A 24,979-nucleotide genomic window follows, 5' to 3' on the forward strand; every position below is an offset into this window, starting at 1 on the left:
TTGACAAGAACTTCAAGTCTCTGAAGAAAAAAAAAAAAGAAATATTCCTTAGTGTTTATGAACCAAAGGATATAATGAGTGACTTACATTATCAGATACAAGGGAGATACAAATACATAATTTCTTTTATGTTACTACTTAGAAGAACTCACATTGAAATTTGTCTTCACTTATGTGATATATGATTTATTTGTGTTTATTGTTCACATTTCGTCTTCCTAACTTCATTGATTACTCACGTTTTTATTTAACTTTCTTAAAAATCACTCTTGTATCTTGTTTGTTTACTTTCTTATAGCTCATTATGTTTTATTTTAAAATTCCAAATCATTTATATCTTATTTACTTAAGAATTCTAATAAAGATAGTGAACCAAACAAAAATTTGCTCACATCTGACTTCTGCACATCACAGTAAACTGTAGTTAGACCTCTGTCCTAAGGCCGTGGAGCTTCACTTATGTTTTTCATCTCTATGTAGTACATTTTTATGGACTTAGCCATTATTAAAAAGAAACATGACAGAGTTGAAATGACAAACATTGTGAGCTTGGCATCCTCACTCATGACTCATGACTCATGAACCCTTCTACGTGTATTTGATCCTTCCGCGTCACCTAATATTACCCTTTCTTTGTCTTCTTACAAAGTGTTAAACTATACTGACACTTACTGGGGGTTCCATTATAGGATGCATTCCAGGGATGCATGCATCTCTTTTGTTTCTGAATTTCAGTGACTTTGTTTAATACTATACATTCTTTTTTTTGTTGTTAGTTTGGTTTTTTGTTTGTTTGTTGTTTGTTTTTTGTTTTTCGAGATAGGGTTTCTCTGCATAGCTCTGGCTGTCCTGGAACTCACTCTGTAGACCATGCTGGCCTGGAACTCAGAAATCCGCCTGTCTCTGCCTCCCAAGTGCTGGGATTAAAGGCATGCACCACCACTGCCCCGCAATACTATATATTCTTAGTCCATCCATTTTCTTCCAAATTTTGTGTTTTCATTTTTTCTACACCTGATAATATTCAATTTTATTTTATCTGACATTTATTTTAATTTGTTTTTAATTGAAAAAGAATTACATTACTTTCCCCCTTTTCCTTGTTTGCCTACTGCTTCTCATAGCTACCCACTCTGGAGCCCTTTCTATTCCCTCCCCACACTTTCTCATTTTCTTTATTATTTTTACAAAATTTTCATTATCCATTTATGTGTTGATAGATATTTGTTATATTTCCTTGCTAAACTAAATAGTGCAAATATCTCTGTGGAAGGAAATAGAGTTTTCAGGATATACTCCCAGGATTGGTATAAACTGGGTCATATGGCAGTTCTATTTTTAACTTTTTGATGTACCTCCAAACTAATAGCTAATGGCTGTATTATTATGCACCCCAACCAGCACTAGCTGAGGTCTTCTTCCCCCCTCCCCCATCTTCACTTATATTTGTTGTCAGATTTCTTGATGATAGCATCTGACTGGGGTGAGATGGTATCTCAAAGTGGTTTTAATTTGTCCTTCCCTTATGACTATAGATTTTGAACACTTTAAAAATAGTTATTGGGTACTTCTGTTTCTTTCTTTAAAAACTGTATGTTCATTTCATTTATCTATTTGTTGACTAGTAGTTTTATTTTCTTGATATTTAATTCCTCCTCCTTCTCCTCTTCCTCTTCTTCTTCCTCCTCCTCCTCCTCCTCCCTCCTCCTCTTCCTCCTCCTCCTCCTCCTCCTCCTCCTCCTCCTCCTTCTCCTTTTTGTAAAGTACGGGTGTTAGCACCTTCTGCAGTGTAGAATGGGTGAAGATTCCCCCATTCTATTATTGCCTATTTGCTCTAGTAGTTTCCTTTTAATTATGTGTCATCCTACCTGTCAATATTTGGACTCTTCTGCTAATAGAGTCCTATTCAGAAAGTTCTTGCCTATCCCAAAGGCCTCACCATGTTTTCTTCTAGAATTTTCAGCATTTTAGGCTTTACGTCGAGTCTTGAAACTTTGCTTGATGTGGTCCCTGCTTACTCATCTAGCCTGTCTCTCAGTACCCTCTTTTACAACCTTTGTTCTTGTCCTATCAGTATACAAGAACCCTTTGAAATATGTTATAGTCTTTCTTCAATATTGGTTTATTACCAAAACAAAGAGACTTTCCCTCGAAGCCAGATTCTACTTTTGATTCGAAATCATAAAAATTATAAACCCTTCCCATCAAGGTACAATGAAAGCTGACTTTATTCTCCAGTGCTATGCCAGACAGTAACCTGTGTATTATCCATGCCAATGAGGTACAACGGAGACGAGCAAGCAGCTTAGCACCCTACAGTAAAACACATTTGGAACATAGAGCCAAGAGAGGACCTGACCAGGAAGCTGAGCATCTGCCACGGACCACTGGGAAAGAGGATGGATGCTCAGCCTCTTTCTCCCAGGCCAGCAAACCATGATGGCAGCTTTCCCCAGGGGCTTTAGATTACTAGTCAGGACTCGGCGCAGTGTCCAGGTCTACTACTCTTCCTTCCTTCAGCTCTGAAGAGAGCAGCCTTTCCTTTCCCCGTTCTTCATCATTAGAGCTTTAACTACAACAGAAGGATAACAAGCCTTTGTTTAGAACTCTGCCTTCTCAGAGGTTTGGAAATGTCATGGTTTACTTTTCACTGCTGGGAGGAACTGCGGATTTTTGCTGCAGTACAGGGAGAACGAGTGATTGGATGTGCTTGGTGAAGTCTGAGACACCTCCTCAGCAGAGGACTCTCCAAAGATATGTGCCCCTGTCTGATCAAGTCTGCAGTTACCAAGCTGGTTCTAGAAACTGCCTTTTAAATGAGACAGGGAACCTATAATGTTTTCTACAGTAATCTCTACATGTGTACTGAGTGGTCACCACTTTCTGGACATTACAGAGAGTGGGGAGATGCAGAGAGGGACATGGCTTCCAGTGTTCTACACTTATGAAACTTAGCAAATTTTTAACCCCTAAGTTCCCCCTGGGTAGCCTTCCCTTCCCTCTGCAGACTAGGGTTAAAGGTCACTCTCTAAACGTCCTATATTATGATTTCCATTTATCTCCAAGGGCAAGCTCTGCTGTGATCATCTGGTGACTGGTCTCCCCTACCAGCTTGCTCTCCTCAGGGATGGGGTTCTGTTTGAGTCCTCTAACTGTTTTTAGTAGTATAGATGACAATGATGCTGGAGTAATTTTTTGTGAGAGTATTCTTCAGGGTCAAAGCAAACAGTTCAGCAGCTAACAGTTACACTCTTTCTGTATTCCCCAATTCAAGTGGTATACTGACCAGCTTAATCCTCTCAAACCTTTTGTAGGTAGATGATTAATAGCTTATGTTATAGATGAGAAAACGAAGGCAAACAAGAGCCTTAAATTTTTCTTCATTCACATAGAAAGAGTGTAAAAACGCTAAACTTTAATGTCTGTGCTTCATTCTGTTTAAAAGGAATGCGATTTAAATATTCTTTCATGAAGTGCTATGATGTGGTAGTATGAGTCAGGATCCAGACATGCTAATTAAAACACACTAAATACAACCACAGAAAGAATATAGTCTAGGTAACTAACTAAGCTGCTTATTTAAAAAAGCATAGAAAGAACATTGAAGTGATATTTACATAAAATCATCAATCACTTTAACTAATCATTAGAGCCAAGAAAGATCAAACTAAAGAGGTTCTGGTTAAGAAATTATGGATAAGAGATTTTGCTAGGTGAATTTTTGACTACCAAGGGTGGGGAAGACATGGATGGAGAGATAGATAGATAGATAGATAGATAGAGAGATAGATAGATAGATAGATAGATAGATAGATAGATGGAGATAGAGCACCAGAGCCATTGAGCTTCCCAGTCTCAGTTACTTCAGGAGCTCAGTGTAGCCTCATGGAACTGGACTACAGCTCTTGAAGGCAAGGTGTTGCTCAATTATGTTTGTGCATCTCAGGGGCCAAGAAGCAGCCTGTCTACTTATGCTAGAAACAGATGGAGTGGAATGAGCTGCTATCTTCACTCTTTGCTGCTGGTGGAGCAACCCTGATGGCGATGGTGTTAGCAGCTCTTTCCCTCCTTCCTACTTTCAGTGTCCTCTTAGAACCCTGTGTGGATAAGAACTTAACAGGGAGGCAGTTAATGAGTGACTAAGGTAGGAAACACATTCTTCATATCAGGTAATTAATTAATGTGTGTGTGTGTGTGTGTGTGTGTGTGTGCACTTACATGTGTGGAGGAATGCATGTGCCATGATATGTATGTAGAAACAGAAAGACAACTCTGGGGTTTCCTTCTACTACCTTTATGTAGGTCCCTAGATTTGAACTCTGGTCACCAGGCTTGCACAATGAAGGTATGCCTTTACTGGCTTAGCTATTGATTGTCAGCTTCATAAAGATCATAGACAGATGGCCTTGGAGCACCAAGACATGACAGTTTATTACTGGGGTGGTGGGAAGCAAATTCTAGGAAGTTATGGTGGCATCTTCTACACCAATCAGTCTCTTGATCACTCTGTAAAAGAGTACTTGGGAAACCTGAGCAAAGAATAACATGAAAATGATGAACTTAAAACCACTGTAGCATTTAAAGGAGAAAAACTTGCTTGGTAATATTTGTGGGGCAAAGTACCACATGGAAAGTATTTAATATGTTTTTTTAAATTTATTTTAGATAAGATGGGAAAAAAACATCACATTGGGGGAGCCGCCAGGATTCTTACATTCTTGGTGGTGGTAAGTATCCTTTATTTTATTTTTACGTGATACTACATTTCAGTAAGATCTTTATGATCTCTACTCTTGTTTGGTTTTTCCATTTCCTACAGTTGTGAACTAAAAGGTAGTGATTGAAAACAAAACCAAAACCTCAAGACCAACATTCCTGCATTTCCTTGAAGATACTACTATTGAATCAGAATGGACTTGGAGCTAGTGTGTGGAGTTTTAACTGTGCTCATTATGTTCATCTGGAGAATTGCTAATAAAAGATACCATAGGTTGAACGTCATATACAGTGAAGCATATTTCCTTAGGGTTGCAGAGGATAGACATTCTGAGATCACGGTGCTATTAGATCAGCCTTGTAGTGAGGGCTGTCCTGATGTCTTGTAAGCAGCATGGTGGTGGGAGAGAGGGAACGCAGGGAATCAGTGTTTATTTTTATAAGGGAGTTAATCTCATCATGACAATTCTACCTTCATGATGTCAGCTAAGTGTAATTATTTTCCAGAGACTCCACCTCAATGTACCAACACACAGAGAGTCAGGACTTCAGCATCTAAATGTGGAGAAGGTATAATTCATTCCATAGCAGTCTTCTTTCTTGTCTTGCTGTGGCAGATGAGGATGGCACTTTTTCTTGGCCCTTAACTTATGACTAGCTATAACATTGCTTTCCATAAAGAGGACTGCAAATTTCTGCGAGACTAAGTTAGTTAGGAATAAGCAGTCATATGTGTTGATGTGCTAGCCACCCATTTTCTTCTTTTTTCACTTCTCTTGGGAGCATTGACAGTGATCTGATTGGCATATTCAACAATAGGCTAGTCATATCTTAAAATAACAGCAGCAAATGGTACATATGGTGAGCCCATTCAAGACTGAGAGGCTGAGGGTGGCAAAGGATAGATCTAGTGAGCCATTCAAGAGCCTCAGCTGTGATGAGTGTAAAGGACAATACCTGGCAAAGTGTACTGATTGGCTGGGAGAGTGTTAGCCATTCTGATGTTCACACAGAGGAGAGGTAGACAAGCAGAGCTTGGTACAACAAGGGGTAGGTAAAGGTGGAGGTCAGAGAAGAGCGAGCGTATAATCGCACACAGACTGGAACATCTAAGAAAGAGGAGTCTGTCTCTGTTACTATAATATGGGAGGAGGTGCAGGGAGGCTTGTAGGTTTGCTGATAAGAAATTCATTTCTTATTCTCTGCCAATTATGATATGAGAAGTTCTGACGGTGCTCAGCATAGTGATTGTGGTAGTGTATGTTTTAGGTAGGAAATCACCTTAAATATTTATATATAACCAATGGGGCTTAGAAAAGAGGGAAGGGAGGGAGGCCTGAGGAATGTATGTGTGTGTGTGTGTGTGTGTGTGTGTGAGAGAGAGAGAGAGAGAGAGAGAGAGAGAGAGAGAGAGAGAGAGAGAGAAAGAGAGAGAGAGCATGAGACAGAGAGATTAGAAACACACAAAACCTTGCTAGATACTGTTTTAAGGCCCAGATAATACTGAAATATATAAAGTCACTGTGACACAGTATATACAGATATATGTAGCTTTTCTGCAGCAGCAATTGGTAGGACAGATCTTTGGATAAGCTAGGCTAGCTGATTCTCTGTCTCTGTCTCTGTCTCTCTGTCTCTGTCCCCCCCCCCATGTCTGTGTGTCTGAATGTCTCTTATCTTTCTCACACCCTCCCTCTGTTTCCATCTCTAGCAGAAGTATCCCCTATTGCCTTGGCCACCCATTTTCAACATCCCCTTTAAAGGAAGGAAACAAAGGGCCAGGCATGTAGTTTCCTTGTACATTATTTAATCATCTTTTTAACCTCCCACAGAGGCATGACTTACTTGAAGTTCTGTGGGACTGGAACCGCACTTGGTCAGTTGTGGTTATGGGTTTCCCCTGTTTGTCTCACACAGCAGGAACAGGTGCAAGCCTTTATTTGAACATTGTTCCTGTAATTGGATCAACCGTTCATTCCACTACAGTTGCGCAAGGTCATTGTGCTGTTTTCTGGGTTTAAGGCTGGTCTCTTGTATAGTGTTAAAAAAATCAAAACTGTAATTTGATAAGTGATGGATTAGATCTAAACTGTCCTTTTTTTTTAAGGAGATTGAGCTTGGGGTCTAATGCATGCTGGGGAAATGCTCTACTCCTGTGCTGTATCTTCAGCCCTAAAATTGCAGTTACCTTCTAGGTGCCATTAAGTCTTCTCTTTTATTGGCCTCTTTATAGATGTGCTGATGCTTATGAGTATAAAATATAGTAAACATTACCATAGATGTTCATATTGGATATGTGGATTAAAAGAGTGAGGATGTTTAGTTTTTCTCTACATTTAGTTTTTATACCTACTTCATTTTTTGCGAATTCTTCAATAAGTTAACCAATATCTGCAGCATGGTGATCGATAATAACGTTCTTTGTCTCTTTTTGTGCTAGACTTTAGCTTTTTATATCAGTTATCAGAAGGAATAGCTTTTAAACCTGCCATTGTTTCTCCTTCTTTCTGTGACTCAGAGATTTCAGAAGGACACCTGGGCTTTGAACTTTTAAGTTACTTAATATAGAGATACCAAAATTAATGTTAATAATTGGCATGTAAATATTTTAAACTTTAAAGTTTGTTGAACTTTATTTATGTACAGCATATGTAATATTTAAAAGTGTTTTCTTGGGTTTTTCCCCATAAAACTATCAATATGTTTATTTCAGCATTTGCTTTGTGTATGTGAATCATGGATGATTAACAGTTTTGAAGTGAAGGGCTCTTCTGAGAACTACCAAAAAGCTATGTCTCTACCCTTCCAAAACAATGCATGATTAATAAGCATTCCTGATGACTATTGTACAGAGTGAAACTTTTACTGAGGGCTGAATTCAATCCAGCAGATGCATGGCCATCTTGTTGTAAGAGTTTAGAACTGGGCCTTGTAGTTTGTGGTCGGATGAAGGAAGTAGGCACGTGATAGTGGTTCCCTTTGTCACTACCCAGGAGCCTGCTGGTGCTATTGGAACCAGCTAAGACCAATCTGTGGACCAGCTATAATTTATTATGACTTCCTGTCACTTTTCAAATGGATTTGAAGTTGGAATTGTCTTTTTGTTTAAGCCTGTTTACTAAATAGAGAGTAAACTTTGTGCAAACTATATCACCCTCCATAAAATTGGTGGGCTAGATAAACAAGTCAAAAAAGTATAACAGAGTTATATGTGTGACAATAAAAATAAATATATGTTTTTAATATAAATATAAATGCAGGAGCCGTACTTACAAATGTTGGAAGCACAAGAAAAGGCATTGCAGAGGAAGTAAATCAAAGCTAAACTGAAAGGTAGTTGAGGGAAAGTATCAAGGGCAAGTGATAGTTACTATAGAATCAAGAGGGGGTTGACTATAACAGGTAGTTTGAACCAGTTGCTGTTGAGGTAGTAGTACTAGAAAAGGGTGTATCCCCAGCTAGAAAAAAGGCAGGGGCCGGATTAGGAGTTATAGAGTCTGGAGCATTTTGGTTTTACTACTCACACATTTTAAACAAAGTGTATTCCATGATTAGTTCTGTGCTTTTCGACTAGTTCCAGAGTTAACATAAAACACAACCTAAGAGTAAAAAGGCAAAGAAAAGAATAGGAGAGGTGGGATGTGTTAAAGACAGACAGGCAGTCAGGCGCACACACACACACACACACACACACACACACACACACACACACACAGAGACAGGCAGTCAGGCACACATACACACACACACACACACACACAAACGCGCGCCGCGCTACAGCCAACAGCCTTGGGAAGGAGAGAGATTGTGCTGTTGAGGGAAGCAGATTTGTAACCTTCAGGCTGACCTGTCTCTGCAGACACTTGTCCATCACTTTTGTACTATTGTAGAACATGCAATTCCTCAGTTTCAGTTTGTTACTTTCCTCTAGAGCATATATCACTAGAAAATTTACTTCCTGTTTGTACTTGTGAACAAATATTCCTACTTTTCCCCATTAATTTTAAAAATAAAAATTCCAAGAAACTTCTTTCCTCTGAGGTAAATATCTTTTTAAACCCATGGAATTTAAAAATATGGGCTCACAAAATCTTACCATTTGATGGCTTAATTACAAAACATGCATCTTAGTTTATAACATAAAAATATAAACTATCATTTAAAATAATCATAAGTCTATATATACTTGTATTCTAAACTATATAACTGATAAGATTATCATAAGGACGTAGTTCCTTTCACCTGTTAGCTGGAAATCAAATCTTACAGTATGCTAGCACTTATGATTTTAGAATCCAATGATGACATGAGATGGAGCTAAGGTTAGCCGGATGCAGGAAGATGGCGGTAGAACTCTTGAGCTGACCTGTGAGATAAGAGTGTTAGTGATTGACTGACTGGCCCTTACTACTGTTGGTATGCCTCCCTGAATAGTCAGTGAACACAACTGCAGGACGGCCAGGGCAGTACCTGGGACAGAAAGAAGGGTGTGGTCACTGTGCAGATGGAATTAACTTGCCAGAGTTGATACATAGAGGAAAAGTGGACTTTACTATTGGGGAAGAGGAAAGAATGTTTGGAAGAAGAAAAGTGTTCTGGAGACAAAAACAAAGAAAACAATGCTCCCCCCACCCCCGACCCCTTGAAAACACAGAATGAATCTTTTGTGAAAAATATAAATTGAATTGAAAGGAAAAGGAAGACAAATTTTATTCATTTAATATGAAACTTTCCTGATTGGAGTTAAAAGAAACCTTGTTAGGATAGTGTCTTAGTCAGGGTTTCTATTCCTGCACAAACATCATGACCAAGAAGCAAGTTGGGAAGGAAAGGGTTTATTTAGCTTACACTTCCACATGGCTGTTGATCACCAGAGGAAGTCAGGACTGGAACTTAGGCAGGTCAGGAAGCAGGAGCTGATGCAGAGGCCATGGAGAGATGTTTCTTACTGGCTTGCTTCTCCTGGCTTGCTCAGCCTGCTCTCTTATAGAACCCAAGACTTCCAGCCCAGGGATGGCACCACCCACAAGGGGCCCTACCCCCCTTGATCACTAATTGAGAAAATGCCCCACAGCTGGATCTCATGGAGGCACTTCCCCAACTGAAGCTTCCTTCTCTGTGATAACTCCAGCCTGTGTCAAGTTGACACACAAAACCAGCCAGTACAGACAGTTTTTAAAATGTGCTTTAAATGTTTTAAAAGTACTTTTGCATATGTCCATCATTTGAATCCTCATAAGCCGCATAAATTAGATATAATGTTCTCCATTTTTATCAGAAGTGAAGTATCTTGATTTGTAACCAGAGATCATTTCAATAAGGGCTAAGATTTACTTTAGAAAATATTTGTTTATTGATTTTTTTACTATGTATATATGACTGGACATGTCCCATGAGTGCAGGTGCTCCTGGAGCCGGGAGGTGCTTGCTATATGTTCCTTTCCTTGGTTTCTGTTGCCTTAGGAAAGTGTGGTAGCTGTAGATTCCCTGGTACAAAGTGTGTCTACAGGTCAGTGAGTGTCATAGAGGAATAGAGCTGGGCTGATAGAAAAGGCTTAGATGGGCCGGGAACAAGCTAAAGGGATTCTTTCCTTACCATGAGGCAGGGTCCCTAGGGAGTTGAGGTGGTGCTGGGAGCAAGGGATACTGCAGTGGGACAAAGCCTATATCTGGAGTAACAGGGATATAAGTGCTGGGGGCAGGACACCCTGTGTCTCTACCAAGTGTTGGAGTCTTTAGTAAATGAAATTGATGTTTGTAGAGGCCTCTGCAAGCAGGCTGCCATAGGGCTGCTGGTATTAACAGGGCTGATAGAAATGGAAGACAGGAAAGAGAGTGTAATCACCTACCTGAGTCCCAGCCTGGAGTGGGTATTGAGGGTCCCATATAGAAAGGTATCTGCTGCTAACACAAAGGAATGGAATGGGCTGTAAGGGAGAACTGAGAGGGTCAGAAGAAGGGAGCAAAGCCAATACTCAACAAAACTGGAAAATCTGGATGAAATGGACAATTTTCTAGACAGATACTAGGTGCCAAAGTTTAATCAGGATCAGATAAACCATCCTATAACCCCCAAAGAAGCAGTCATTAAAAGTCTCCCATCCAAAAAAAAGCCAGGATCAGATGGGTTTAGTGCAGAATTCTACCAGACCTTCAAAGAAGACCCAATACCAATACTCTACAAACTCTTCCACAAAATAGAAACAGAAGGAACACTACCCAATTCGTTCTATGAAGCCAAAAGTACTAAACCACACAAAGACCCTACAAAGAATGAGAACTTCAGACCAATTTCCCTTTTGAACATCAATGCAAAAATACTCAATACAATTCTTGCATAATGAATCCAAGAGCACATCAAAATGATCATCCATCATGATCAAGTAGGCTTCATCCCAGGGATGCAGGGATGGTTCAATATATGGAAATCCATCAATGTAATCCACTATATAAACAAACTCAAAGGGAAAAAAAACCCACATGATAATCTCCTTAGATGCTGAGAAAACATTTGACAAAATTCAACACGCCTTCATGGTAAAAGTTTTGGAAAGATCAGGAATTCAAGGCCCATACTTAAACATAGTAAAAGCAATATACAGCAAACCAGTAGCCAATATAAAACTAAATGGGTAGAAACTTAAAGCATTCCCACTAAGATCTGGGACTAGACAAGGCTGCCCACTCTCTCCCTATCTATTTAACATAGTACTTGAAGTTCTAGCTAGAGCAATTAGACAACAAAAAGACATCAAAGGGATACAGATTGGAAGGGAAGAAGTCAAAATATCACTATTTGCAGATGATATGATCATATACTTAAGTGACCCCCCCCAAATTCCAGAGAATTCCTAAAGCTGATTAACAGTTTCAGCTAAGTGTCTGGATATAAAATTAACTCAAACAAATCAGTAGCCTTCCTCGACTCAAAGGAGAAACAGGCTGAGAAAGAAATTAGGGAAATGACAGCCTTCACAATAGTCACAAATAATATTACATACCTTGGTGTGACTCTAACCAAGCAAGTGAAAGATCTGTATGACAAGAACTTCAAGTCTCTGAACAAAGAAATTGAAGAAGATCTCAGAAGATGGAAAGATCTCCCATGCTCATGGATTGGCAAGATTAATATAGTAAAAATGGCTATCTTGGTGAAAGCAATCTATAGATTCAATGCAATCCTTATCAAAATTCCAAATCAATTCTTCATAGTTAGAAAGAGCAATTTGCAAATTCATTTGTAATAACAAGATAGCGAAAACTATTCCCAACAATAAAAGAACTTCTGGGGGAATCACCACCCCTGACCTCAAGCTGTATTAAAGAACAATTGTAATAAAAACTAGTATTGGTACAGAGACAGGCAGGAAGATCAATGGAATAAAATTGAAGACTCAGAAATGAACCCACACACCTGTGTTCACTTGATCTTTGACAAAGGAGCTAAAACCATCAAATGGAAAAAAGACAGCATTTTCAACAAATGGTGCTGGTTCAACTGGTGGTCAGCATGTAGAAGAATGTAAATTGATCCATTCTGACTCCTTGTACAAAGCTCAAGTCCAAGTGGATCAAGGACCTCCATATTAAAGGAGGTCCCTCCTGTGTTAAAGGAAGTATGGGGAGAAAGTGTGAAGCAGAGACTGAAGTAAAAGCTATCCAAAGACTGCCCCACCTGGGAATCCATCCTATATACAGACACCAACCTAGATACTATTGCGGATGCCAAGAAGTGCTTGCTGACAGGAGCCTGATATAGCTGTCTCCTGAGAGGCTCTGCCAGAGCCTGACTTAATGCAGAGGCGGATGCTCACAGCCAACCATTGGACTGATTGCTGGGTCCTCAATGGAGGAGTTAGAGAAAGGACTGAAGGAACTGAAGGGCTTTGCAACCCCATGGGAAGAACAACAATATCAACCCCCAGCACTCCCAGGGACTAAACCACCAACCAAAGAGTACACAGGGAGGGACCCATGGCCCCAGCTGCATATGTGTCAGAGGATGGCCTTATTAGGCATCAATGGGAGGAGAGGCCCCTGGTCCTATGAAGGCTTGATGCCTCAGTGTAGGGGAATGCCAAGGCATGGAGGTGGGAGTAAGTGGATGGGAGAGCACCCTCATAGAAGCAGGGTGAGGGGGATGGGATAGGAGGTTAGGGGGGGACTGGGAAATGGAATAACATTTGAAATGTAAATACATAAAATATCTAGTAAAAAACAGTGTTATTGTTATAAGATAAATATTCATGTGTGTAATAGTGATTCTTAATATTTTTTAGGACATAGTGAGAAAAATCATTGTGTAATCTGGTGTTTTAAATGTTATAGGCAAGAGAGATGTAGTGGCACATGGCTGTCAGCTTCAGCACTTGGCAGGCTGAGGGTTACATAGAGTTGAGCACAGTAGGTTAGAACTTTTAAATGCAGAACAACAAACAGACAAAGATTAAAATAAAAGTTACAGAATGACTTTTGGTAGACATTTTAGGACAGTTGTAGGAAATGAAGCTTTGGGAGTGAGGGCATTCTGAGCTGCCCATCATGGCACCGTGTCTGGTATCCTGTGACACTGCTGAGAAACGCTGAGCTTTGGGCTTCATGTTTCCTTAGGAAGCTGAGGAGGGGAACATAGCCGACCACATGTCACTGCACATCTCCGTGTGGGAGTCTAGCGCCCCTCAGTGTCTATGACTGTCTTCCTTTATCTTGCTGGGCTCCGGGGAAGCCACATCCGGCTCTCATTCTTGTCAAAACATTGAACTCAACTTACTTTTGTCCTCATTATCTTCTTTGTATTTCTCTCTTGTTATCTCCTTTTAGTAAGAAGGAAAAGTAGGTTTTTGCTACCTAGTGGAAAGCAACAATATATGACACTGAAAGGTGAGGCTGCTCAGTAGTTTGTGGTTGTCTTCTTGAAGGTAGTTCAACTGAATTGATGCTCTTTGTTACTAGGCCTACTGTGTTTCTTTCTTGAGGAGAGAACGAACCAGAAAGACTAAATGGCGTGTCAAAGGTCAGAGTTTACTACGACCTTACACAGATTACAGCTTGATACATAATTCATCCTTACAGAGCAGTGTGTCTGTCCTGCCCTGAGAACTGTGTTCTGACTATTTGAGGTAGTGTGTACCTTTCATGTGGTAGACTTGGAAAGGTGGACTAATCTAACATGATTGACATTGTTCACAAGCAGCCTGCACACACCTGCCTACTGTGATGTTAGCTCCTTGCTCAGAGTTAACTTGATAGCTGGGAAGATGACCATGGCTTTTTTTAAAAAGTATAATTTTTGAATTATTACAGGAATGAATTGGGATGATTAGTTTCAAAATTATTAACCTATTTTGGTAATTGAAGAAGGAAAAGTGGAGATTTTAAGAAAATCTTATTTGAATAATGCAGTGTGCTAGTTAGTTAGGGCGGTGGCCCGTGAGCTGGGTGATAAGGTTGCCTTGCAAAAAAGGAAGAACATTTTTATTATTAATTTCACAAGAACATCATTTATACTTCTATTTTTCATGGGAAAGTTGGCTGAAGCATTAGTTCAGCTAATTGTCAGTCATGTTAACAGCCATTTATAAGAACAAAGGTTTCCAACTTATTCATAAGGGTTTGATTCTCAGGACCAGACAAAACCATACTGTTTAAAATTACTGTTTCCTTATAGGAGAATGGGTAACAGTTTAGACAAGTGTTTAGGTAAAATGTAGTTTTGGCATTAAGGAACCTCCTGACCTTAAGTCTTTCCCAGAAGTAGTATCTGTTCTTTAGGAGAAAGGCTTGCATCAAGAGTTAGATGCCTAATGTTTGTTGAACTGTGATTTCTTGTCTGTCATATTAATGATTTTTTTTAATGTTCCATAATTACTTTTCAGTGTATTTTGGGATCTCTACTGTGCAGCTCCAGAGAGACGGGAAACCTGTGAACACTCGAGTGAAGCAAAAGCCTTCCATGATTATGTAAGAGAACATACACTTGGAAACAAAGTGTCATTGCCAGGTTTTGTTTTCTAACCATTGCACTTAAAAAACATACTGGGCCATTTAACTTTCTTCTGTGATACTTAAGAGCTATACCAATATACCTTAAAAAATGGATGGCTCATAGTTAAAATGGCTGTAGAAAAGGATGTTTGATGTTTGCCGAAACTTAGTGTAGAGAGTGGGAATAAGTCCCAACATGAAAGGTACTTACCACTAGGCATATGTGACTTGGAAAGTCACAGTCATGTCCTCAGATATATACAGTTGTGCAATCACAGTCTGTGTGAATTCACTTTTTTTTTTTTTCTGGCGGAAGGGTGGGCAGAATTACTGGAGGCCACCCCCAGGGCCTCACACCAGGTTGACAAATGCTCTACTACTTAATTATATTCTCAGCACCTGAAATTTCAAATGTGTATAAATGAAACAGTATTTCTTTATATTAAAAACTCATCTTAAGCTCCATGAAATAATATACTCTTGCATAGAAGTTAAAAAACACTGAATTAAAAATAAAGAATACTTTTGCCACTTCTACAGACTTCAGTTCCTCAAATAAAACTTATTTGAATTAAAGAAAGTATTAAAGAAGAGACTTAAAACTTCTAAGCAAAATAAAAATGTGATTTATTAAAAAAGATTCTTAAAGGCAGTAGAGTCCCCTTTGCTTAAGTATGCCTTGTAAATATAATTTTTGCTTTAGAAATCAGGTTATATTGAAGTTCAATTTCTTCAGGAAAAAGTTACATGTGAGAAGATCCTGTGAGGGGTCTCTTTGTATAGCTGACCAGAGAAGAGATATCGATTGAATTGGGGATGGAGGAAATTCTGCCTTCCTGTTTTGAAAATAGTCACGTGTGGAGCCTAAAGAAATACCTGGTGACATGTTCTCAACTAGAGGGATACATGTCTGGGTGGTAGAGGGAAGCATTATTCTGCAGAAAAATCTTTAAAAATGGAACCAGGTCTCAAAAGAAAAACATATTTTGTTCTTCTAAAGGGAAAAAAAAATCATTTTAAAACCAAGAGACTTGTCTAGAAAACTAATAAGCCCTAAAGTAGTGGCAGAAAGCTGTGCAGAGGTGAGAAGTTAGGTTCCTGAGTAGCTGGTGGGGCCTGTGCCCTGATGGATGGCTTGCTGGGGTCACTTTATCTCATACCAGTTGTATTCATCAGCCCCTGGGACAAGGAGAACACAGAGGAAAAGGGAGAGACAGGCATATATTTAGGGCTCCAAACACAGCGGTTACCAGAGCAGTGTTGTTTTGTTCTTTACACATGTGCAATAAGAGATAGTAAAACAACGTCTCAACCATGAGGGTTCCAAGGCATCTGGGCAGAGCTGGATTCTTCATCTCTCCTGTCCTTACATGGAGAGACGTTGTAGAGACTGGTATTACCATTAAGTTATAAACATGCCTACTAATTTTTCAAATTGGAAAGCACTAGAGAGAGCTCTAGCATTATAGAAGTTTTAATATCTCCATGTACAGCTTAAGAAACTAATTAGGGCCAGAGAGATTGGTTAGTCACTGAGAGGAATTACTGGTCTCCCAGATACCAGCTCCTGAGTGTGGCTCCTAGCACCTTCTTTTTAATTAATTAATTGGTTAATTAATTAATTTTGTGGTATCTCACAACTGCTCTAGGATATATAATACTCCCTGACACCTGTAAACACATGGCATGCATACATGTGTACACACATGCACACAGAAGTAAATCTTTAAAACAAGAAGCTAATTCTATAGTGTGGTAAGAGCCACCCTACTGTTCACATTGAAACTTTATGGAGAACACTGAACTCCTTCAGAGCCTGATTTTACAGACATAGGTAGATAAAGCAAGCACCATGCATCCTCACAACTGCTTCCAGTCTGCTTCATTCACAGGGACTTCCCGAGTGTTGGTGTTACAATTGCTGTGTTTTCATAAACTTCTTTATTCTCTGTAACTTACTTATAGAGACGTTCATGAGTATTTCCTGATTCTTGAATAGTACTATTTCTGAAATAGATCTGCATAGTTCTATTTCATTCTTTCAAAACCTCATGCATGAAACGGTTTTGAAAGATGTGGGAGAAAAGAGGGGAGATAGAAGCAGAGTGACCTCTACTATGTGTCACAGGTTTTGAGCCTGTTATGCAGTGATTTCCATCTGATGTCTAATGTTTCCTGATGGTTTTCATGGTAGTTCCCAAGGAAGCAATCTGAATTACATTTTTTTCAATGGATAAATTCTTTAGACTAAACAAATTTGTTAATGACTTTAGAATGAAGTTACTTATATTTTTAAATTGTTAGGTGATTTAAAACTGCCTCATTTTTATTGGCTTTTATCTACATGATTCAAATGAAATGACTCTATTTAAAAAAAAAGAAATGATGAAAGCTTAAGAAGGTAAATAATGAGTGTAACCCCCTAACTAAAATGTTAATTATCTTTTTATATTTGGGTCATATATCACTTTGGGCTTTGGTTACATAATTTTTATGATTTACATATCTGTAGTGACTATTAATTTTATATTCATGAGAGTTCTTTAAAATTATTTCACTTTCTGATAAGTTTTCACTTTTCTTATTAGGTGTCTTAGCTAGAGTTACCCTCATAGATTCCTGGGAGTTTCCATTGTCTTAGATTTCCAGCACATCCCAGAGATGCATCTCTCCCTCCATCCTCCCCACACTTGATCTCTTCTGTTTCCTTTCTCTCCCCAGTGGGTTCCCTCCCTCTACTCACCCCCAATGTCTGTTTTATTTCCCCTTCTCAGTGAGATTCAAGTATCCTCCCTTGTTACTTAGTTCCTTTGGGTCTGTAGACTGTAGAATGATTATTCCTCATAGCTAATATCCATTTATGAGTACATACCATGTTTGTCTTTTTAGGTCTGGGTTACCTCACTCAGGATAATCTTTTCTAGTTCCATCCAATTGCCTGAAAATTTCATGATGATTTTGTTTTTAATAGCTGAGTAGTATTCCATTGTATAAAGGAACTACATTTTCTCTATACATTCTTCAGTTGAGGGACATTTGGGTTGTTTATTATGAATAAAGCTGCTATGAACATAATTGAGCAAGTGTCCTTGTCCTATAGTAGAGTATCTTTTGAGTATGTGCCTAGGAGTGGTATAACAGGGTCTTGAGGTAGAGCTATTCCAAATTTTCTGAAAAACTCTCAAGTTTATTTCCAAAATAGTTGTAAAAGTTTGCACTTAAACCGCAGTGGAGGATTATTCCCCCTGTTTCAAATTCTTTTGTTTGTTTGTTTGTTTTGTTTGTTTGTTAGTTTTTCGAGACAGGGTTTCTCTGTGTAGCCCTGGCTGTCCTGGAGCTCACTTTGTAGACCAGGCTGGCCTGGAACTCAGAAATCCTCCTGCCTCTGCCTCCCAAGTGCTGGGACTAAAGGCGCGCGCCACCACCGCCCGGCCTCCTATTTCAAATTCTTGACAGCATGAGCTGTCACTTGAGTTTTTGATTTTAGCCATTCTGACCAGTGTAACATGGAATCTCAGAGTCGTTTTGATTTGCATTTCCCTGATGATTAAGAAAATTGAACATTTCTTTAAGCACTTCTTGGTCATTAGAGATTTCTGTTGAGAATTCTGTTTAGTTCTGTACCCCATTTGTAATTACCTTATGTGGCTTGTTGGTATTTAATTTCTTGAGTTCTTTATATATATTCTGGAAGTGTATACTTCTGGAAGATGTAGAGTTGGTGAAGATGTTTTCCTACTTTGTAGGATGCCATTTTGTCCTATTGACTGTGTCCTTTGCCTTACAGAAGCTTTTCAGTTTCATGACACCCCGTTGATTAATTGTTGATCTTAGTACCTGAGCTATTGGTGTTATGTTCAAGAAGTTGTCTCCTGTGCCAATGCATTCAAGGCTATTCCCCCACTTTTTCTTGTATCAGATTTAGTGTATCGAGTTTTATGTTGAGGTATTTGACCCACCTGGACATGGGTTTTGTGCAGGGTGATAAATAAATATGGATCTATTTTTATTCTTCTACATGTTGAAATCCAGTTAGACCAGTACCATTTGTTGAAGATGCTTTCTTTTTTTCATTGTATAGTTTTGATTTCTTTTCAAAAACCAAGTGTCTTGTAGGCATATGGGTTTATTTTTGATTCTTCAATTTGATTCCATTGATCAACCTGTCTGTTTTTATGCTCGTAACCTGTGGGTTTTATTACTATAGCTGTGTAGTACAGCCTGAAATCAGGGATGGTGACACCTCCAGAAGTTCTTTTACTATATAGAATTGCTTTAGCTATACTGCTTTTTTATATGAAGTTGACTATTGTTTTTTCAAGGCCTGTAACGAATTGTGTTGGAATTTTGATGGGAATTGCATTGAATCTGTAGATTGCTTTTGGTAAGATGGGCTTCTTCCTGATCCATGAGCATGGGAGATTTTTACATTTTCTGATGTCTTTTTCAGTTTCTTTCTTCAAAGACTTGAAGTTGTCATATAGGTGTTTCACTTGCTTGGTTAGAGTCACACCAAGATATTTTATATTATTTGTGGCTATTTTGAAGGATGTTGCTTCCCTAATTTCTTTCTCAGACAGTTTATCACTTGTATAAATGAGGGATAAAAACATATGATATTTTTTATATAGGGGCCGATTATTTAGGTAAACTTAGTCATTTAATTAGGCAAGAGACCCAATACCTATAGAGGTCACAGGGTCACAAGGTGGTATGTAAATACAGTGTGCCATATCCAGGAAGGCTCAGGGTTTCCAAGTTCTTATGTAATGTGTTTCTAAGTGTACTTGGTAACATCTGTGCCTTCAATGTGGAGTCATTTTTAAGAGTATTAAAATGGTAGCAGAGCCGGGCAGTGGTGGCGCACGCCTTTAATCCCAGCACTTGGGAGGCAGAGGCAGGTGGATTTCTGAGTTCAAGGCCAGCCTGGTCTACAGAGTGAGTTCCAGGACAGCCAGGGCTATACAGAGAAACCCTGTCTCGAAAAAAAAAAACAAAAAAACAAAACAAAAAAAAAATGGTAGCAGAAGTTTATGGTAGTTGATCCAGGGCTCTGATTAAGAAGAATGGAAGAATCAACCAGAGACAGTACTGTAAGGAAGCTGTTCTGATGGTGAAGTCCCTGAATTAGTGTGTGAAAGACATTGAAAAGAAAGAGTAAAATGACAAAAACATATCAGAGAGAGAGAGAAATAGAGAGAGAGACAGAGAGAGAGATACAGAGAGACAGAGAGAGACAGAGAAAGGGAGAGGAGGGAGGGAAGGAGGGAAAGAAGGAAGGAGGGAGGGAGGGAGGGAGATTTTGTAGTTAGGAGCTGAAACTTGGGATACTATGATCAGAACTCTCAAACTGAGAAGATCATATGGAAGATTATGTGTTAAGCTCTAATAATAGGATAAATTCATGAGAAGCGCAGCTAAATATTCAGGCCTGGGAAGAAATAGTTAAGAAAGGTGCTCATACTTAAGGAAGAAATATCATTAAGATAGATAGGACAGTAACACAAATCAGTGAGAAATGCTAGTTAGACTTGAGTCTATGTCATAATTGAAATATCTTATAATCTACAAGTCATTAGATTGTTCCCATATCAGTATGCTTCCAGAGTGTTCTCTGTAGATCAAGATGGTAGTACAAATTGTGTGATGTTAATGCGTTGGGTCTCTTCATATTCAAATGGCTGCTGAAATAAGATGTAAGGTTCAAACTGTATCAGTGCTTGAGTGGTTTCTAATATACCCTAGCTTTCTTTTAGAAAGCAGTCCTGTATTATAGTGAGTATAGACTCAAATATTTCTAGGAAAATAAATGGACCTAAATGAGCTTTGGCTTTTTTCTTCAAGTTTTGGAACCTGGAATAATAGGCAGAGAAATATCTTAGTGTATAAGCAGTCTTTCTTCCTTACAACTGTCTTAGGAAGCATATATTAAACTGTCAGTTAAATAAGTAACAGAGTCAAAATGTAAAGTATGAACAGATTCATAGCCTAAGCATATTATTACCTTTTAGAATATATTCCATAGGGACATAAGCACACTTAAAAACTAAAATATATATCATGTTCAATTTGTTTTTTTCTTATTTAACTCATACTCAATGAATTGTTGAAGAAATAAACAGCTGTCCATTCTGCCATAGGAACATTGCAGAATTGTATCACTTCTGTGTCATGCACTCTCCCTCCCTCCATCTCTCCCTTCCTTCTTTTAATCTTCTTTTGTCAACTTGTCATCTTGGAAGAGGAAACTTTAGTTGAGAAAGTGCCTCCATCAGATTGGCATGTAGGCATATCTGTGGAGCATTTATTTTTATTTTTTTAATTAAGGACTGATGGAGGCAGGTAGCCCACTTCTTTGTGCCCCCTGGACAGGTGATCCTGGGTATTGTAAGGAAGCAGGTAGAGAAAGCTTCATTCCTCCATGGCCTTTGCTTTAATTCCTGTCTCTAGGTTCCTGTTTTAAGTTCCTGCCCTGAGTTCCTTAAATGGGTGGTGATATGGGATATATAAACCAAATAAACCCTGTCCTTCCCAAGCTGCATTTAGTTGTGGTCTTTATCACAGCAAGAGAGAGCACACCAGGACACTTTCCGTACATTATTATTTTCCTCTGCTTATTGCTACCTTATCCCTCTTCCCTTCATTGTTGTCATAAATGTGGCCTTGTCTATCACAGTTAGTTACCTATATACCATTACCTACAAGCTCAGGTCTTCCTTTTCCATTTCGTTTTGATACATTTTCCTCCCATGGGGCTAGTGAGATGGCTCAGTGGATAGAGATGATTACAGTGTAAGTCTGGTAACCCAGGTTCAATCCCTGCAATGCAAGGAAAAATAGAAAGAGAACCAGTCCTACAACATTGGCTTCCAACCCCCACATGTGTTCTGCAGCACAAGTGCTCTCATCATGCATGCATGTGTATGTGTGGGCTCTCTCATACATGCTCACTCTCTCTCACAATAATAATAATAATAATAATAATAATAATAATAATAAGCAATAATAATACATTAAAAATTCTCTCCTATATGAGCTACATACTTTTTCTTTATGTCTGAGGTTTAAATATCATTCCCTACAGAGAAATGTTTGGGTTATCAAAAACAAGAGGAGGGCAGCAGAGTATTGGAATCCCAATAGGATTTTGTTTGAAATATAGATAAAGCTTACCTTTTTACAATTCCACATTTGTAATTATATATTTATTTAGTTGTGGAGAAAGTGGAGTGGGTGGGGTATTACAAGTTCTTGTGTCGTAGGATGGGAGGTCAAATTCCTGGTCAAGGATGATTTCTTTTCAAAATCAAGTTCTATTAGCTAGTCATTTACTTTTTACAAGTTTCAGTGGGTCACAGTAAACTTTTCCTTTTACAAAACAAAACATAGGCTTTGGATGTAGTTCATTGACAGAACATTTGCTTAATATCTAGGGGTACATTCTCTTATCTCCAGTATATTTTCTCATCCCTCTCTCCCCACAACTTTCAGTGGAAAGCAGTGAGTCTCCCTAGGCCTTCCTTCTGATCAGTTCAAGTTCTGCCTCTTTGGTAGAGACGCTCCACTGATAGCTACTATGGCCTACAACTATGAGCCTGCCTTTCAGTATTCTACTCGATTTGTTGAGTGTTCGAACCACCAAAGAGGGATGTTTTCACATTCTTTTTTTTTTTAAGAGAGTTAAAGTAATAACATGTTTTTCCTTTTATGTCCAATGCAGTAAAATATTTATAATAGTAAATAGATTCATTTTCAAGTTCTGACTGCCTATAAATGATATGGCAACACTAAGCTTTTGTATTAGAAAAATATTTATTTTTTGAATATACTCATTATATTTTGCCAAATAAATACCATAATAGAGTAGAAGCAATAGGCAAAATCTAAAAAGTTTAGCTAGCATAAAAAATAGCAGGATTCAGATAAGCTTATCATGTTTTATAAAACGAAACCCCAATAATGAATAATTATTATAATTTTCTAGTCTTCTAGGCTTTTTGAAAATCAATCCCCCCCCCGTGTGTGTGTGTGTGTGTGTGTGTGTGTGTGTATTTATATTTTTATGGTACCAGGAATTGAACCCATGGCTTCTCTCATGCTAAGCAATAATCCTACCACGGAATTGTATCCCTAGTCCTGTGAAATTTGATATTTATTTTTAAAATATATATTATTTCTCTCTCTCTCTCTCTCTCTCTATATATATATATATATACACACACACACATCATGTTAGAAAAATTGTTAGTAGAAACTTCAATGGTTGTCATGTTGATCATGACCAATCTTTTTATATCAATTATGTGTTTTTGCCTTTTCTAAAAATACAGGCAGTGATACCTCTCATTCTACATGTTTTCCATAGTGTCATTTGGTCATCCCATTGTCAAAAAAATCTCTAACCAGAGTTCTCCAAGTTAATTTTAATGATTCACTTACAATTACTAGAATGTTGGGAATGATGCTGTCAGGAAGAGTCTTGTATTTCTGCCTTGCCCTCTGAAATACCTGTTTTGTGGCTCTGTCTGCTTGGGATCATTCCTTTCAAAACCCAGGGGGCATTTTGTGATAGTCAGTCTGAAGGCTGTAGGTCCTGGCTACATGCATCCTACCATCCTATTGAGTATCAGAATAATTACTGGCCATTCACATTCCATACATGCTCTCTTCTCCCCAAGACTTTGAATGGGAGTGTCTATAGATTATGTAGTTTCTGAGTTCATAGGCATTTTTGGTATACTAAAGGCTTGATATCTACTTTCTTTAGTCACGGGTATTCACATTGAATAAAAAGGAATCCAAGCATAGGTTAAGAACTTCATTTGCATCACAGCTTTATGGAGATTTGACCCATACTTTGGACAGATGCCCCCCCCCCTTTTTTTTTAAATCTGGGTTTCTCTATGTAGTCCTAGAACTTGCTGTTATAGGTCTGGCTGGCCTCAAGTTCACAGAGATCTTCCTGCCTCTACCTCTAGATAGTCACACATTGCCATATTGGGTAGTGTGGATGTTTAATTAGGAAAAGACTGGCAGTCATGGAGAAGGACAAAGTGTGTTTTGTTTTGGAATGGACGTGAAATTTTGTGAACAAAGGGCAGATTTTAGAAGATTTATATATTTTTTGACAGTTATTTCAAATTATGACACTTTTCTGTAGATATGATTTTTAGGGGCAGCATTCAAATAATTCCACCATACTCAATGAATACTAATTTTATTTCCAAAACTCATAATTCTAAAGTTATTGATTTTTTTTGTCTTTTATTTATTTACATTCCAGATTTTATTCCCCCCACCCCTGCTCCAGTCCACTCTCCGACTATTCCACATCCCATACCTCCTCCCCACCCCGCTGTCTCCATGAGGAGTCCCCCAGCCCCCACCCAACCAGACCTCTAAACTCCCTGGCGCTTCCAGTCTGTCGAGGGTTAGGTGCATCTTCTCTGAGTGAACCCAAACCCGGCAGTCCTCTGCTGTATATGTGTTGGAGGCCTCATATCCACTGGTGTATGCTGCCTGGTTGGTGATCCAGTGTTTGAGAGACCTCAGGGGTCCAGGTTAATTGAGACTGCTGGTCGTCCTACAGGGTCACCCTCCTCAGCTTCTTCCAGCTTTTCCCTAACTCAACCACAGGGGTCAGCAGCTTCTGTCCATTGCTTGGGTGAAAATATCTGCATCTGACTCTTTTAGCTGCTTATTGGGTCTTTCAGAGGCCAGTCATGATAGGTCCCTTTTTGTGAGCACTCCATAGCTTCAGTAATAGTGTCAGGCCTTGGGGCCTCCCCTTGAGCTGGATCCCATTTTGGGCCTGTCGCTGGATCTTCTTTTCCTCAGATTCCTCTTCATTTCCATTCCTGCAGTTCTTTCAGATAGGATCAATATGGGTCAGAATTTTGACTGTGGGATAGCAATCTCCTCCTTCACTTGATGCCCTGTCCTCCTGCAGGAGGTGGAGCTTTATAAGTTCCCTCTTCCTACTGTCTGGCATTTCATCTATGTCCCTTTGAGTCCTGAGAGTCTCTCTCCTCCCAGGTTTCTGGTGCATTCTGGAGGGTGCCCCTCAACCTCCTACCTCCCGAGGTTGCATGTTTCCATTCTTTCTTCTGGCCCTTAGGGCTTCAGTCCTTTTCCTTCACCCAATACCAGGTCAGGTTCCCCTCTCCCCCCCCACCCCATCCATTTTCCCTCCCAAGTCCCTCCCTCCCTCCCAACTTGTGATTGCTTTCTTCTCCCTCCCAAGTGGGACTGAGGCATCCTCACTTGGGCCCTTCAGCTT

At 39.1% G+C, this 24,979-nt stretch overlaps 1 protein-coding gene across 7 annotated transcripts in view; it reads left to right on the plus strand.

The window, feature by feature from the left end:
- The window catches only part of Ssbp2 (single stranded DNA binding protein 2), a 211,930-nt gene that overhangs the window by 43,251 nt on the left and 143,700 nt on the right, over positions 1–24,979 (plus strand). For 6 of the 7 annotated variants that reach the window (XM_031360763.1, XM_031360761.1, XM_031360767.1 and 3 more), the window contains exons 3-4: positions 4,666–4,727; positions 14,592–14,676. In XM_031360763.1, coding sequence (XP_031216623.1) covers positions 4,666–4,727; positions 14,592–14,676 — 147 coding nt within the window. Of the gene's footprint in view, positions 1–4,665; positions 4,728–5,223; positions 5,287–14,591; positions 14,677–24,979 lie in introns of those variants that run through there. The other variant, XM_031360768.1, reaches the window with a different exon arrangement.

This window comes from Mastomys coucha, unplaced genomic scaffold (genome assembly GCF_008632895.1).
Source record: "Mastomys coucha isolate ucsf_1 unplaced genomic scaffold, UCSF_Mcou_1 pScaffold8, whole genome shotgun sequence".
Lineage (NCBI taxonomy): Eukaryota > Metazoa > Chordata > Mammalia > Rodentia > Muridae > Mastomys > Mastomys coucha.